This window comes from Ambystoma mexicanum, chromosome 7q, assembly GCF_040938575.1.
Source record: "Ambystoma mexicanum isolate Mex_15411 chromosome 7q, UKY_AmexF1_1, whole genome shotgun sequence".
Lineage (NCBI taxonomy): Eukaryota > Metazoa > Chordata > Amphibia > Caudata > Ambystomatidae > Ambystoma > Ambystoma mexicanum.
The window spans coordinates 969,337,286-969,351,180 of NC_090941.1; the positions used below are offsets into that span (position 1 = coordinate 969,337,286).

Genomic DNA, 13,895 nt, shown 5'->3' on the forward strand with positions numbered 1-13,895 from the left:
ATTGGGGTCTTTCCTCTCTTCGGTCTCTCTACTTTTGGTGTTCCCCAGGGGTCTTACCACTACCTGGCACATCTTGCCCACTGCATCGCTACTTTCTGCTCCAATTTTCAATGTTATGCGGATTACACCCAGCTCTCTTTCAGGCTCCCCTCAGCCGACTCTGGTCCTTCTCTCACATCAGACTGCCTGGCCGCAATTTAGGAATGGTGTGCTGCCAATGATCTCTACCTTAAAGCCAGTAAGACAGAGATCCTCCTCATTGGGACACCTGCTCCCTCCTTTCTTCTCTCTCTCTGACCACCCACTCTGGGCTCCTCCCTGTGAGGCTAAGAACCTTGGCCACATCTTCAACTCAACCCTCTCCTTCTATCTTCACATCTTTGACGTCTCTAAGAAGTCAAACTATCAGCTGCACCTCTTCAGAGGTATTCTTCCTTTTCTCACTTTCCTGCAGAAGCTGGCCAGAGCTACGGTCCTCTGTAGGCTCGACTACTGTAACAGCCTCTTTCTAAATCTGCCTGCCTCTACACTTTGACCTTTACAACTTATCTAGGACAGGACTGCGAGACTTGTCCTTGGCCTCAAGCCAATGGATCGTAGCTCTCCAGCTCTGAAATGTCTTCACTGGCTGCCTGTGGCTGCAAGGATCAAGTTCAAGACCCTCTGCATTCTCCACAAGGCTTTCTGTGGGCTGGGACCTTTGTACCTCCAACTTTCTCTTCCAAAACATATTCCTTCTCGAGCTCTCCGCTCATCCACCTCCAATTCTCTGAGGGTCAGATGCTTCTCAAAGCAGAGAGTTGGGGTCAGATCTCTCTCCTCAGCTGGGGCCACTCTCTGGAACAGTTTCCCTGCCTCTCTCACACTTGCACAGAACCACCTCCGGTTCCGGAAGCAACTCAAGACCTTCCTTTGCGCTTCCCCTTTCTCTCTTCCTCGCCCCTGCTGATGTGCCTGACTGCTCCGAGCACTGGTCATCTCTTTACCCTCTGAACTCAGGCCCAGGCTCCTGCATGTCCAGTTTCCCTTGCACTTCCTCTGGGCGCCCCAGAAATTAAGGGTCTGTATCTGCAATCAGTGATCGAAGTGAGCGGGAGCGGATGGGAGCGGTGCTCCTCTACTTTTTTTTTTTCTTCATTACCATTCCTATACTTTTATTTTAAAAAGAAACCGCTCCGGAGCGTTCCTTTTTAAAGTAAAAGTATAGGAACGGTGGCAGCACTGCACTGTCTGATGCAGGCTGCAAACAGTAGGCTGATGGCAGAGCCTTGGCCCACGCCTGCGCATTGAGATGCAGTGCCTTTCATTTCTGCACGTGCCCCTCACTATGCGCAGGCGTGGGCCAGTGACCAGCAGCCTCTGTCGGAGATGCACTTCGCCAGGCAGCAGGCCTAGAATTTCATTACCTCCTGCAGACTGCGCTGCCAGGTAGGTAAAGGGGGGGGCAGATGGAGGCGAGTGTATAGTGGGTCGGGAGAGAGGGACGGTTGGTTCTGTGCCAACCGCCCCTCTCTCCGACCTGAGCATATTTTATTTCGGTGTGGGCGGGAGGTCACAGCAGGGCCAGGCCAGGTGCTGGGTCGGGAGATAAGGACGGTTCAGTGCTGTCCCTCTCTCCCGACCCGAGCATATTACTGCATGCACTGCAGTGCAGTGCATGTGCATGGTGCGGGCGGGTCGCGGGAGGTCGGGGGCCAGCTAGACAGATGACTAGTGGGTCGCGACTCGGAGGGACGGTTCAGTGCCGTCCCTCTCTTCCGACCTGAGCATTTTTTATTTTGTTTTGGTGCAGCCCGCACCAAAACAAAAAAAAAAATGCTCAGGTCGGGAGAGAGGGACGGCACTGAACCGTCTCTCCCGACCCACTAGTCATCTGCCTGGCTGGCCCCCGACCTCCCGCCCGCACCATGCACATGCACTGCAGTCAGGGGTCAAGTCCTAAAAATATAAGTGGGGGGACTCATCAAGAAACGCAATGGGATGTGACGTTGCCAGAAATGAGCATATCAAGGTGAAATATGCACATTTCATTAAACTGCCTTTGCATAACCACCACCCAAATTGCACAAGACAAATGGCATTTGCCCTTCATAAAATCAACACCCACACAAAACCAAGAGAGGATATTTTCTTCGAATAGTGTTTTTAAAAACATTAAAAGGTGTGCATGTTTTAAACTCCGAGAACCAAAACAAATGTTTTCCCTGAAAATTGCAGTACCGAAAATGGGCATTTTCACCTTTAGTTGTTTGTTATTTTTCATCAGGTTATATAGTGCAGTGGGCAAGTGTCAGGCCTGCAAACCTGACGACTGTGGCTCGATCCGTGAGGTTGGCTTTAATTCATAAACTAAAAGAGCACATTCAATGTTTCTCATTTTAACTGGGGGGACTGAGTCCACCCACTGAAAAAAGTGGGTGGACTCCGTCCCCCCGCGTGTACCCTCGACTTGAGCCCTGACTGCACTGCACTACTGCAGTGCAGTGCAGTATAATATGTGGAAATCAAGGCAAACTCACTTCTGATCTTGGTTGTGTAAGTTCAAAATTGTTAGATGATGTCATTTGTGGCGAGGGGCACCAAATGTTGTGTAGTCAAAAGGTAACAAATGCCCTGATAACTAACACTTCCTTGAATTACGAGGTCAGTTGTTTCTGTGGGGTCTACTGGCCTTGCACCTTCCGTTATTTATGAGAGATCCAGCAATAGTAATTGCATAACTGAGGTGATCACAGTGTATCCACCATGTAAGTTGGAAGGGAATAGCCTAAGCGCTATATCCCAAGTACATAGGACTATTATAAATAGTCAGTGTGTAAACTTAAAATTAGATCTTCCCATATGTGAGTTGGAGGACGACGGAGTACAGTTTCCTGGGCAGAACATGTCCCAATCCTTTTGTGAGTCCTCCACTCCTCTAGTTGATATAAAAAAAGTCCCCATTAGCAGTGGATGTGATGTTCCCACAAGGGTCAATGAACGCTCCTAGCGTTCTCAGTGGCTTGAAAGATGGGTTTATTTCTGGTGGTCTGTCATGGGGTGCAGGCATGCACAATTCTGCACCTAATGCGCTTCCACTGTCAAAGGCTTTGCCTGACCCGAGTATATGTAAGAATGAAAGTATTGGCGATAGCACTATGACATCTAGTATGATGTTGAATGCCTTTGAGAACCTGCTGACAGATCTCTTGGCAAAATGTGCACGGTTAGAATAAAAAATTGATATACAGGCACTGCTAATACACAAAAGTATGAACATTGGGCGGAAAGTAGGATGTGAACGCAGCACCAGCACATCTGGATTGAAAATGGTACACCATAAAGAAAATGCTGAGACCAAAAAAAACCGAACAAATGCCGCACCTTGTAAGCCTAAATCTAATTATGCGTTCATGTATAGTAATCTAATTAAACTGAGGAAAAATAAAAAAGGTAAGGCTAATTTGATATGATAGGTTATTTATAACGCGCTTAATACCCAGAGGTTTCTAAGCGCGAACCCGGGGATCAAACCTGTGGTGCTCCATGACGTCTTGCTTCCATGGCGAGCACGTTGCCCCTGAGACTATCCTCCCGAGACAGAGAAGTCTAAAGAATGCCACTGGAGAACCGCTCATTGGTTCCCCGTTAGATGAATCTGTGTTAGAACAGGGCCAGGCCAAGTGCTGGGTCGGGAGAGAAGGACGGTTCAATGCTGTCCCTCTCTCCCGTCCCGAGCATATTGTACTGCACTGCACTGCAGTAGTGCAGTGCATGTGCATGGTGTGGGCGGGAGGTCGGGGGCCAGCCAGGCCAGATGACTAGTGGGTCGGGAGAGAGGGACGGTTCAGTGCCGTCCCTCTCTCCTGACCATATTGAAAGGTATAGCAGGAGGGAATGTGGCAGGGTCAGATGGTTGGTGGGCAGGAGAGGGGTGTTGTGCACTGGGATGGAGGCCACTGGGATATTGAAAGGTGTACCAGGAGGGAATGTGGCTGGGTCAGATGGTTGGTGGGCAGGAGAGGGGTGTTGCTCAGAGGGATTTGGGTTCACAGGGATGGAGGCCACTGGGATATTGAAAGGTGTACCAGGAGGGAATGTGGCTGGGTCAGATGGTTGTAACCATATTCTGGAAACCTTGTTTTTGTGGTTGGTTCGGATTGTCTCATTGGGAAGGATTAGTTCATGTGCTTAAGAGGTTACAGTATATTGGGCCCTAACTGGTGTGTGGGCATGAGTGTAAGTGTGGAGTGTGGTGTGCTTGCCTTGGTGTGAGGCTGTCTCTCCTTAGTGTAGGTATAGTCTGCGAGTGGGTAGCTTGCATGGGGTCTCTTTGTCCTCCCCTAGTAGTTTCAATCATGAACTTCCACTTTCGCATGACCTCATTCGACCTTTGCAATTAGAGTCTTAGCTCTCATCGACACACATGGGGCACACATTCATGCATTGCGAGCTCGGCGGTAACTGAAAATAAAGGTGGTGCGGCGGGCACCTTCATCTGATTTTTAAGTACACCTGATTATGAGGAAAAACGCATGCATGTACATGATAGTATCACCTACAGACACAGGATGATGGTGAGTTTACTACCACTGGTAATATCTCTATTCCCCTTAATGTCCTTTAGGAGTACGGAATGGAGAATAACGGTAATCTCATAATAAAACAGAGGCACCACTGTTACCACAGGTGGTAATGGTATTTCAGCTTTGTGGTATTAGCACCACCAATGTGACCACCAAACTCATAATGATCCCTAGAGTGTCCTGTAGCATTAATTTCTCTTTCACTTATTGTAATTGAATGGTGTTATTCCCGCCAATAACGTGTCATGCGAGTATAGGTGTGACCTCCAACACAATCAAGGCATGGATAGGACCAACGTCACCAGAAGATACAGCGCCTCTGTCCTGGTTCCGCCCACCCTGTGCTGTGAAGCGCTACAGCAGATGCCTTCCCAATAAACCTCGGTGCCCACGGACTGCCATTTAGGAATCCCTAGACGCGATCACATTCAGCGCAAACTGTCTCACAGTTAGAAACACGGCTGTTAATGAAGTTTCACTTCCGCTCTAGCTGTCGGTGCCGCACTAATGAAGCTCACAAGAGCATGGTCACCTGAGCATTTTTTATTTGGTTTTGGTGCGGGCGTGAGGTCACACAGGGCCAGGTGCTGGGTCGCGAGAGAAGGACGGTTCAGTGTTGTCCCTCTCTCCCGACCCAAGCATATTGTACTGCACTGCACTGCACTGCAGTAGTATGAGTTCAGAGGATAGCGCCCAGAAGCTGCGTGTTTCCACTTCTGCAGGAGTGAGACACTTTTTGGGCCAATATGGGCCAATTTTATGAGTTACTTAACTATGCGGATAGTAGTTTTGACCAGTGTTGCTGAATAAATATTCATTAAAATGCACAATTTTTGTCCCGTTTTATAAAAATACCTCCCCCTTGGGTAAACAGTGTCAAAAGAATGAATTGCCATTTGCAACTTTGGGCCACTTTTTCATTAGTGCCCAAGACAATTTTATGGTCCAGTCCGACCGTGGGGGAAAATGAATACAATTTGAGAGTGGAAGGGTAAGGCTGGAGACCACAAAAACCCAGAGCATTCGCAGACTGAGGGCATCCATTGCTTTTCTTACCTATGCGAGCATAGCCAGGCGCCTAGAAGCTATCCAGGAACCATGGCATTATAAAAATGCTTCAAAAATAGAACACACAGGCGAATAATTAAACTGCATTGCACTGGGTAACACAAGCAAACCCGCACTACCTTTTTTACAATATAATGGGAAATGCAGTACAGCTCTAAGTAAATGTTTATTAAACATGTTCAAAGTCCTCTGTAAATGGAAAGTGATTCTTACCTTAATCCGGTCCCAGGCAGGTGGTAGAATGAGAATTAATTTTAGGGGGGGGGGTTGCTGAGATAGTTCGCTCGTGTTGCCCCCGAGGACACTGATCCAAGGCCCCCCAAGTCAGAGCACCAACGCAGTTTCCTGGGATGTTCAGTCTCATCCTGGCAGGGTGCCGGCAGGAGGTCAGGGGCCAGCCAGGCCACCCATAATGTCTAATAGTTTGATGCTAAAAACTAAAGTTTGCTTTGATGTCCTTAGTTGAATATTCTTAAAACCATACATAACAACACGTCACGCTGGAGGTTTGTGACGAATCTCCAAACCTAAGTGAGTTCATGACACAACTTATTTTATTGTGAGTGTGTCTTAAATCGCTGAAAATAAAGTGGGTAAATAGATATTTTGCCTCTTGCATCTTATTATTTTCCATTTAGGATGTGGAAAATAAAAGGTACACTGATATTATTTTGGCCCAACATGCTGCTATACGAATGTACATGTTGTCATGATGCTTTACTATGCAATTTGTGTATTTTGCAAGTAAACTCTATAGGACATTATTATAATAGGTCTTGATTGAGACCCAAAACTTAAATATTTGTTCCGATTAAAACATGGAAGAAGATGGCTGTGCCCAAATTGCACAGTGGGTTAAAATCCCTGTTCACTGTTTAGCTTAAGTGTGTGATCCTGAGCATATAATGTAATCTCACCCTGGCTTCAACTGCAAAAATGTGAGTGTGTATAAGTGATTACATTTAAAACCTTAGAATAGGGCTTGATTTGACAGGTAGACATAGTCTCAACAGCGAATCAGCACACCAGAGATTCTAGTATAGCGCACTAACTGTGGTTGAACCAACATTACATTTTCTCCTCTGTTGCTCCCAGCCACTGAAGTTGCTTGGTTCGTCCAGAGTACTGCCCCACACTCTATGTCCTGCTATGCTATGATATTGAGTCTTTCATTGCACACCACCATCTGACATTCTCACACTTTCTAGGATCTTCAGGATCTGCAAGAAGTGGGTGTTTTCAGACATAAAGGAGAGAGCTAACTGTTTGTTACATTGAAGCTGCACTAGAATAGTCTCATTACTGGTAATGAAGTTAGATGCCCCTACACAAGTAATTTAGCGCCTCTTCCAATATTTGAAGGGTTCGCCCCGCCCTATAATTTTAGACTAGGTGCACCCCTATAGCATTCTCAGACAACCTGTTCTAAAAGGACAGCAGCCTGCAAAACGAAGTACTTGCCTAAATAATGAAAGAACACATAATTGAAAATGGATGCATGTTGTGATGTGCTGATGTGAGTCTGATCAACGTGCATGCGGAATACACTGCATGGTCCCCATTGCGGCAGGGCAGCCCATTACGTAAGAGATACCCCCAACTGGAAGCTATTGGGCACCCTCATTTATCTCAAACTTCTTGTTACTTTATTGGGGACATGCACAGTTGAAAGTAATTTACGTGTAAAATGTAGATATGGGATTTCAGCTGATGCTTATTTCATTTATTTATTAGTTTTCTTTTTGTAACACACTACATGCTTTGCATTGCTCCAGAGTGGATTGCCGGGAGAAGGGAGAGTTTCTGGGGTTGACTCTTTGGGAGAGAATGTAATGGATGGGGGAAGCAAGCAATCTTAATAAATAGGTCAAAGGAGGGTTATGTGGCGACTGCAAAGAATGTTATGTAATCAAAGGATAGCCTCCCAATAGGACCAGCACAGACTTTTATCCTTCTAAAGTTAACACAAATGAATACTATTGAATGCAGTAATATTAATGTCATCCATTACTACAGGATCTGGAAACATCCTAGGTTTGAACAGAATACAAAAGCAGTATTCTTTTTGTTACCTAAAACGTATTTATTTTCAAGTTGATGAGCTTTGGAAGCAGTGATGTGTGGGTATTTCATCAGCTTCCTACCCAACCCCACAAAAGCAGAAAAACAAAGTTTGATGTAGGGAAATATTTCTGGAAGCACAGTGGAGTTCCTAAATAAAATGCATTGAGCTGTGACAGGGACAGTGTCAGGGCATTTCAAACTTTTCATGTCAAGTGGGCCCCTCCAGCAACAGTCCCAGTGTTGCCAGTCATCAGTTTTGTAACACTGCAATATATACATTTCTCTATTTTCATTCTGGGGCTTGAAATGTGTACTTTGCAGTGCTCGCTGTGTTTTTTCTTCCCACTGGATATACAGAAGTGTTATTATATAGATACATTTGGAAAATGGTGTGCTGTATATGTGCAATTGAGGTGGTAAGTGATTTTTTTATGGCTGGCTAGTAGTTTGGAACTTGAAATATTCACCCCTGTATCCCATACCCCACCTAGCTCTTAACACATTTTTAAGCAAGGGATGTTCATGATAAGACCAGCAAATGATAAAGAGTATCTGTGTAAAGTAATGTCTAGGAAATGGTCTGAGTACCAAGCACATGAGGAATACCATACATGGGATCCCACTCGTGTGTGCATGCTCCTCGTAGTGCCCTGGTTTCTTAAATACTCGACTTCCTAGCCTCTTAGAATGAGTATGCCCTTATCAGTATTCCACATCCTTCAACCTCAAGCTTCACTCTTTCCTGGACGCATCCTTCTCTTAGTAGACTACCTGATTCAAGCTTTGCAAACATTCTCTAACATGTGAATGCCTGTTCTTCATTCCCTAGGGATTCATCTGTCCACAAGAGAACAACCAGGTGACTGAAATCCTGCCCAGCCAACCCAGAGGCATTTAGGAAGTGTTGTTTCCAGACTGCTCAAGGTAAGAGAACATGGTTGTATATCTTCCATATGTTATTAGTGATAAAGCACTTGAAGGAAGACACCATTCAGTCTGTTTACATAGCTACTAGTCCGTCCCACGTGGCTCCTGAATGTGTAGAAAGCAGCTGCAGATTATCCATGGTGTAGCTGTTGTGGTGGTGTATCCACTTGCCTCTCAGATCATGTGTACCCCTTAACCTGCCATGATTTTGTGGGTTGTGGCCTGTGGGCTGAGATTCTACACTCCATTTTTTCCAAAAGAGAACACATATGGCCACTTAATGAGGCAAAATTTGACACAGAGCTACAGAAAGGCAGGACTTTTTCATTAGCAGGGCCATAGATGGCTGCAGCCATCCCCAATCTTAGCCAGAGTCTTTGAAGTCTCCCACTCTTGTAACCAGTCTACTCAAATCACTGCTAAGGTAAAGAGAGAAATAAATCTGGGGAATCAGATTTAAGCATAAATCTCTTTGCCATGCAAATTGGTCTGCATTTCTCACCCTTACCAAAGAATAGGGTTTTCAATATCTAAATCTGATATATATCCCCATGAGGTAGGGCTATCTCTTTCCTGAATAGTTCGACTCAGACCTATATTGTACAGGTGTATCCGAGGTAGGGGAAACCCCTAACACAAGCATAAAGTGGATTGATTAAAGAGACAATAAAAACATTGTGAAATGCAACTTCAATCTCTATCCTGCCATGCAAGATTAATGCATTGCACACAACTGAATGATTCATTTATCGGAAAAACACATTGATGTAATAGGCCACAAAACATGGAGACACTGTTCGCAATGGGCGAGTGAATATTCACTCTGGGCGAGTAAGAAAGACTGTTTGAATTTAGAGAATTGGCTTTAATTAATAATAGCAAGTGACGTGTATGTCTAGCTACTAGCTTATAACGAGCATTTATAAAAGTATCTTTCTTTACAAAACTATTTACATAGGATGCTAAAGTGGCTAAAGAAGAAAAATGCTCCAGCTACATCTATGGAAACAGCTCAAAAGAGCTCAGATGTCAGAGTAGAAGACCCAGCAGTGGCAGAAAATCTAGGCGGGGAAAGCAACTTTAGTCCAGTGCCTGCAAGTAGAACAGATGAAATGCTTAAGGTACCTGAGAAAAAAAGAAAAGTACCCCCTGAAGAGGTTATGCCAGTGATGATAGAAGCTTCCGATGAGAGAGACAGTGTAATGGACCTGGTCCTTGGTGAAGAGGAAAATGTGAGGGAGGAGGAGGAAAGAAGTGAGCATCCTGATTGCTGGTCATGGGAACAGTATGAAAATAAATGCAAAGAATACCCTTGGCTTACTTCTTCCAAAGGGAAGCTTGGATGTAAAATCTGTAGGGAAGTTAAAAATCTTGGAACAGAAACAAGTCAAGGTGTGCATTTCTCTCTGGAATGGGTGAATTCTTCAGTCAGCTCGTATGGTCCCACTAAAGAGAAACAACACAGCGCCCTGCGTAAAAAAATGTATCTCCATAAGAGCAGCGCTTGCCATTTGAAAGCAGTGGCCATTTTAGATGTAAGGACTTGTGAATCCATTACTCAGTTAAATTCCAGAATGCAAGTTAAATTATATGAAGACACATGCCGTGTATTTAGAAGTGCCTACAAAATAGGTAAACATGAACGTCCTTTTACTGATCTACCATTGGATGTAGATGTTCAAAGAATGAATGGTGTTGATTTGGGAAGAGTGTTGCATTCTGACCACAGCTGTGCTGACATTATTGAGCACATAGCAACCACGATGAGGGCAAAACTGGTTCACCATATCTTGCAAAATGAATCAAAAATATCTGTATTAATAGACGAATCCACCACCTTCAGTAAACTAACAACTTTAATTATTTGTATACGAGCATGCATTGAGAAGGAGGATCCACCTTTGACCTTTTTCTTGGACCTTGTTGAACTGCCTGGTACTTCAGCAGAAATAATTTTTGATAAGTTATTGGCATGCTTGCAGAGTTATGGCCTTACAGATGACTATCTAAGAATGCATTTGATTCAGCTAGTGACTGATGGGGCTTCTAACATGATAGGAAGGAAGTCTGGTGTAGGAACACTACTTAAGATTAAGTATCCACAGTTGACTATTTGGCACTGTGCTAACCACAAATTAGAGCTTGCGGTTGGCGATGTTTCAAAAGAAGTCACAGGGATTAATCAATTTAAGATTTTTTTTGACAAGCTGTATGCAACTTACCATGCCTCCCCAAAAAATCAGCGCGAGCTAGGGGAATGTGCAGCACAGGTAGAAGTGAGGCTTCTCAAAATAGGAAAGATTTTAGATATACGTTGGGTGGCCTCCAGCGAAAGGTCAGTAAAGGCTGTGTGGAATAATTATAAAGCTCTAAATAAGCATTTTGGTGAATCTTCTTGTGACACAGCGAGGAGTGAAATTGAGCGTAACAAATACTGTGGCTTAAACAGAATGTTAACATCTACAGTATTTGTGGAGAACCTGGGGATAATGTTCGATGCCCTGACAGAACTGGGTGACTTATCCAGACAACTGCAGCGTCGTGACATGACATTATATGAGGCAGACAGAATAATCCAAACGCATATTTATGTCTTTGAATCAATGGCATTGTCACCTGGGCCTTATGCTACAGCTACAGCTACTGCTGTCGAACAAATGAAATTTAATGGGATACAACTGCAGCACAGTAACACCAAAGGTTGTATTAGCATATCAAGAGCTCAGTTCTTTAGGAGTTTGACAAATAATATTTGCCAAAGAATGACAACAGCAACAGCATCAAATCTTTCAAAGAATACCTCCAACAGAGAGGGAGAAATTGAGTACAAACAGCTGATAGATGCAATGAAGCTTCTGAATCCACATTATTGGCCCGTTCCTGTGGATATTCAGTATGGTGATGCTGATTTGCAGGCATTTTGTGATAAGTTACATGTTTTTGATGCCCGACAGTACATAAACGCTTTCAGGGATTACAAACAAAATAAAGATTGCATGATACCTATACAGTTGAAACCTTTAGCAAGAATTGTGGAAACATTTTCCACATCCACTGCTGATTGTGAGCGTGGCTTTAGCGTGATGAATGATGTGCTTACCCCATTGCGCAATAGGATGTCAGTTACTAGATTGTCCTCTGTAATGTTCTTAAAAATTGTTGGGCCTCCTGTGACAGAGTTTATCCCACACTGCTACGTAAGGAAATGGTTGCAAAAAGGCAGGAGAAGCGCTGATGCCACAAACTGTATGGCTCGCAGACAAGTTGTTAATGAATCAGCTTATAAGCAAATCTGGAACGTTCTGGCCAGTGAATAATTTTTACTTTCTGAGCACAAGTTCCCTTTGCAACAAAACAATTCTGAATAAAGGTCCCTTAGCATCAGCGTACATGGAATACAACACAATATCATTGCACTCTGTACCAATGTTTAAATACATATTTAAATGTAAATTACAATATTTATTTTGATAGTTTTTCTGTATATATTTATGTCAGTACTACTGCCTATAAGCTTAATTAACAGCTGCCTCTGCTTGAAGTGTAAAATAAAATGTAATTCAACTATTAAGTTAGCATGTTGTTGAATGAGCCAAGTTCATATGTATTGTTCAGCTGCTACAGCTTTAGGTTGACAAGGCAGTACTCGCCTGTAATACTCTGAGCAGCACCAATCAATGAAGCCGAACCTACATGCTTTTTCTAGAGCCAGCCGTGCAGTTCTTATCATCCAAAATCAAGCCCTAAATGGATTTATAGTACAATCTTTTCCTTTTCTTTGAATGGATACCTATGCATCCCTGATAGTAGTTCTAGCTAAGTGAAATATTGCCAGAAAGATAGATCTGAATGATTTAGCCATGCCCCCAACAAGCCTCCTGCACAAAAACAGGAGCAGACCGTCTGAAAAGGGAGTTAGGGTGTGAACCTGCCAGATGCCACACATTATAGGCAATCCACCAAAATGTAATGAGGAAGACTGGTTTCCCTTTAATCTGCAGTGCCCCAGCACGCATGCCCAATAAGCAAAGCAAGGCCAGGGTATTTTGATTCCCCAGTCTTGTATGGCCCATTCGGGATGCAGGCTGGCAACCTGCAGGTTCAAATATGCTGTGAGGGTGCTCCTGCGCCTCACAGCGCATTTCAGTCTATGTGGCTATGAGATGTAGGTACTGTGATTCTATCACATATGTCAGGACCCAGGAAGCTCACCCTGCTTTCTGGTTCCTATATGTGGAATCCTGGAGCCGGAGGCCTGGATTGAAGAGCTTCGTTGAGTTCGGATCTGCAGGAAAACAAGTAATGGGTAAAAAAAGCATTTGTGTATTCATCTGTGGTTGTCAGATGTGAGTGCATGTCTTTTGGCAAGAGGTGTCTGTATTAGTGGGTATATAAGAGTACAGTTTGACTGGTGGGTATAGGTGCGCATGTGAATACAAATGTAGTGTGAATATTCTGTGCGTGTGTGAATGATTGAGAGAACCTGTATGGGTGCATGCCTGCTGGTGTGAATGTGGATGAATATGTGTTTGCATAGAAGGTTGGGGCTTAAGGGAGTGTTGGTGCACTGAAATGTTTTATCAGGTGGCATAGCGGGGAAAGCAAATAAAATGAACATTCTTACATTGCAGTAGCATTTATGCATCAAATTAAAACATTATTTCTTATTATAAATTGCATTTTATACTGGGGTTAAGCGCAAAGCCAATATAAGTGTTCTTACGTGGCCAACCTGGAAAGGTTTTCTTACTATGGCATGGCATTTTGATCTGTGTTGAGAGGTCAAAGCCATCATGAAGTGTATCCATAATATGGGTGGTGTGGGCATTTGTAATTTGTTCTTCCAGCACGGACATGTTTTATTACTGTGGCATGCCATCTTAAACTGACGTTAAGGGCAAAGCCAACATGATGAGTGTTTTCTATGTGGCCTCGCCAGCCAACACGGTGCAGCCAGTCAGGACCTGTTTCAATTGCCAGTATGGACATGTTTCACTATAGTATCTTTACTGTTAATATGGTCAAAGCAAACACTAGTACATTCTTATGTGTAAATACTAGCATATATTGGTTTAACCTTCATGGACATGTATGGGTGCAGTCAGCATTAAATTACTTTTTTTACAATGGCAGAAAATTACATTGTAGTGGGAAAAGGCATCATGAAAATGTGTTCGGAAATGCTCCTGGGCACTGTTGGTGAATCTGCATCAAATTGATTTTTCACGACTTACCCTAGAAATCTGTTTGTAAACTTTCTATTTTTTTACC

At 43.9% G+C, this 13,895-nt stretch overlaps 1 protein-coding gene across 1 annotated transcript; it reads left to right on the forward strand.

The window, feature by feature from the left end:
* Positions 1-9,583: 9,583 nt before the first annotated feature.
* Positions 9,584-11,941, forward strand: LOC138528092 (E3 SUMO-protein ligase KIAA1586-like). The gene has a single exon (XM_069639541.1). The coding sequence runs from the start codon at positions 9,584-9,586 to the stop codon at positions 11,939-11,941; it is 2,358 nt and encodes a 785-aa protein (XP_069495642.1).
* The last annotated feature ends 1,954 nt before the right edge of the window (positions 11,942-13,895 follow it).

Excerpts from the sequence above, each read along its gene's own strand:
- LOC138528092 (XM_069639541.1), top strand. The coding sequence starts at position 9,584 with ATGCTAAAGTGGCTAAAGAAGAAAAATGCTCCAGCTACATCTATGGAA.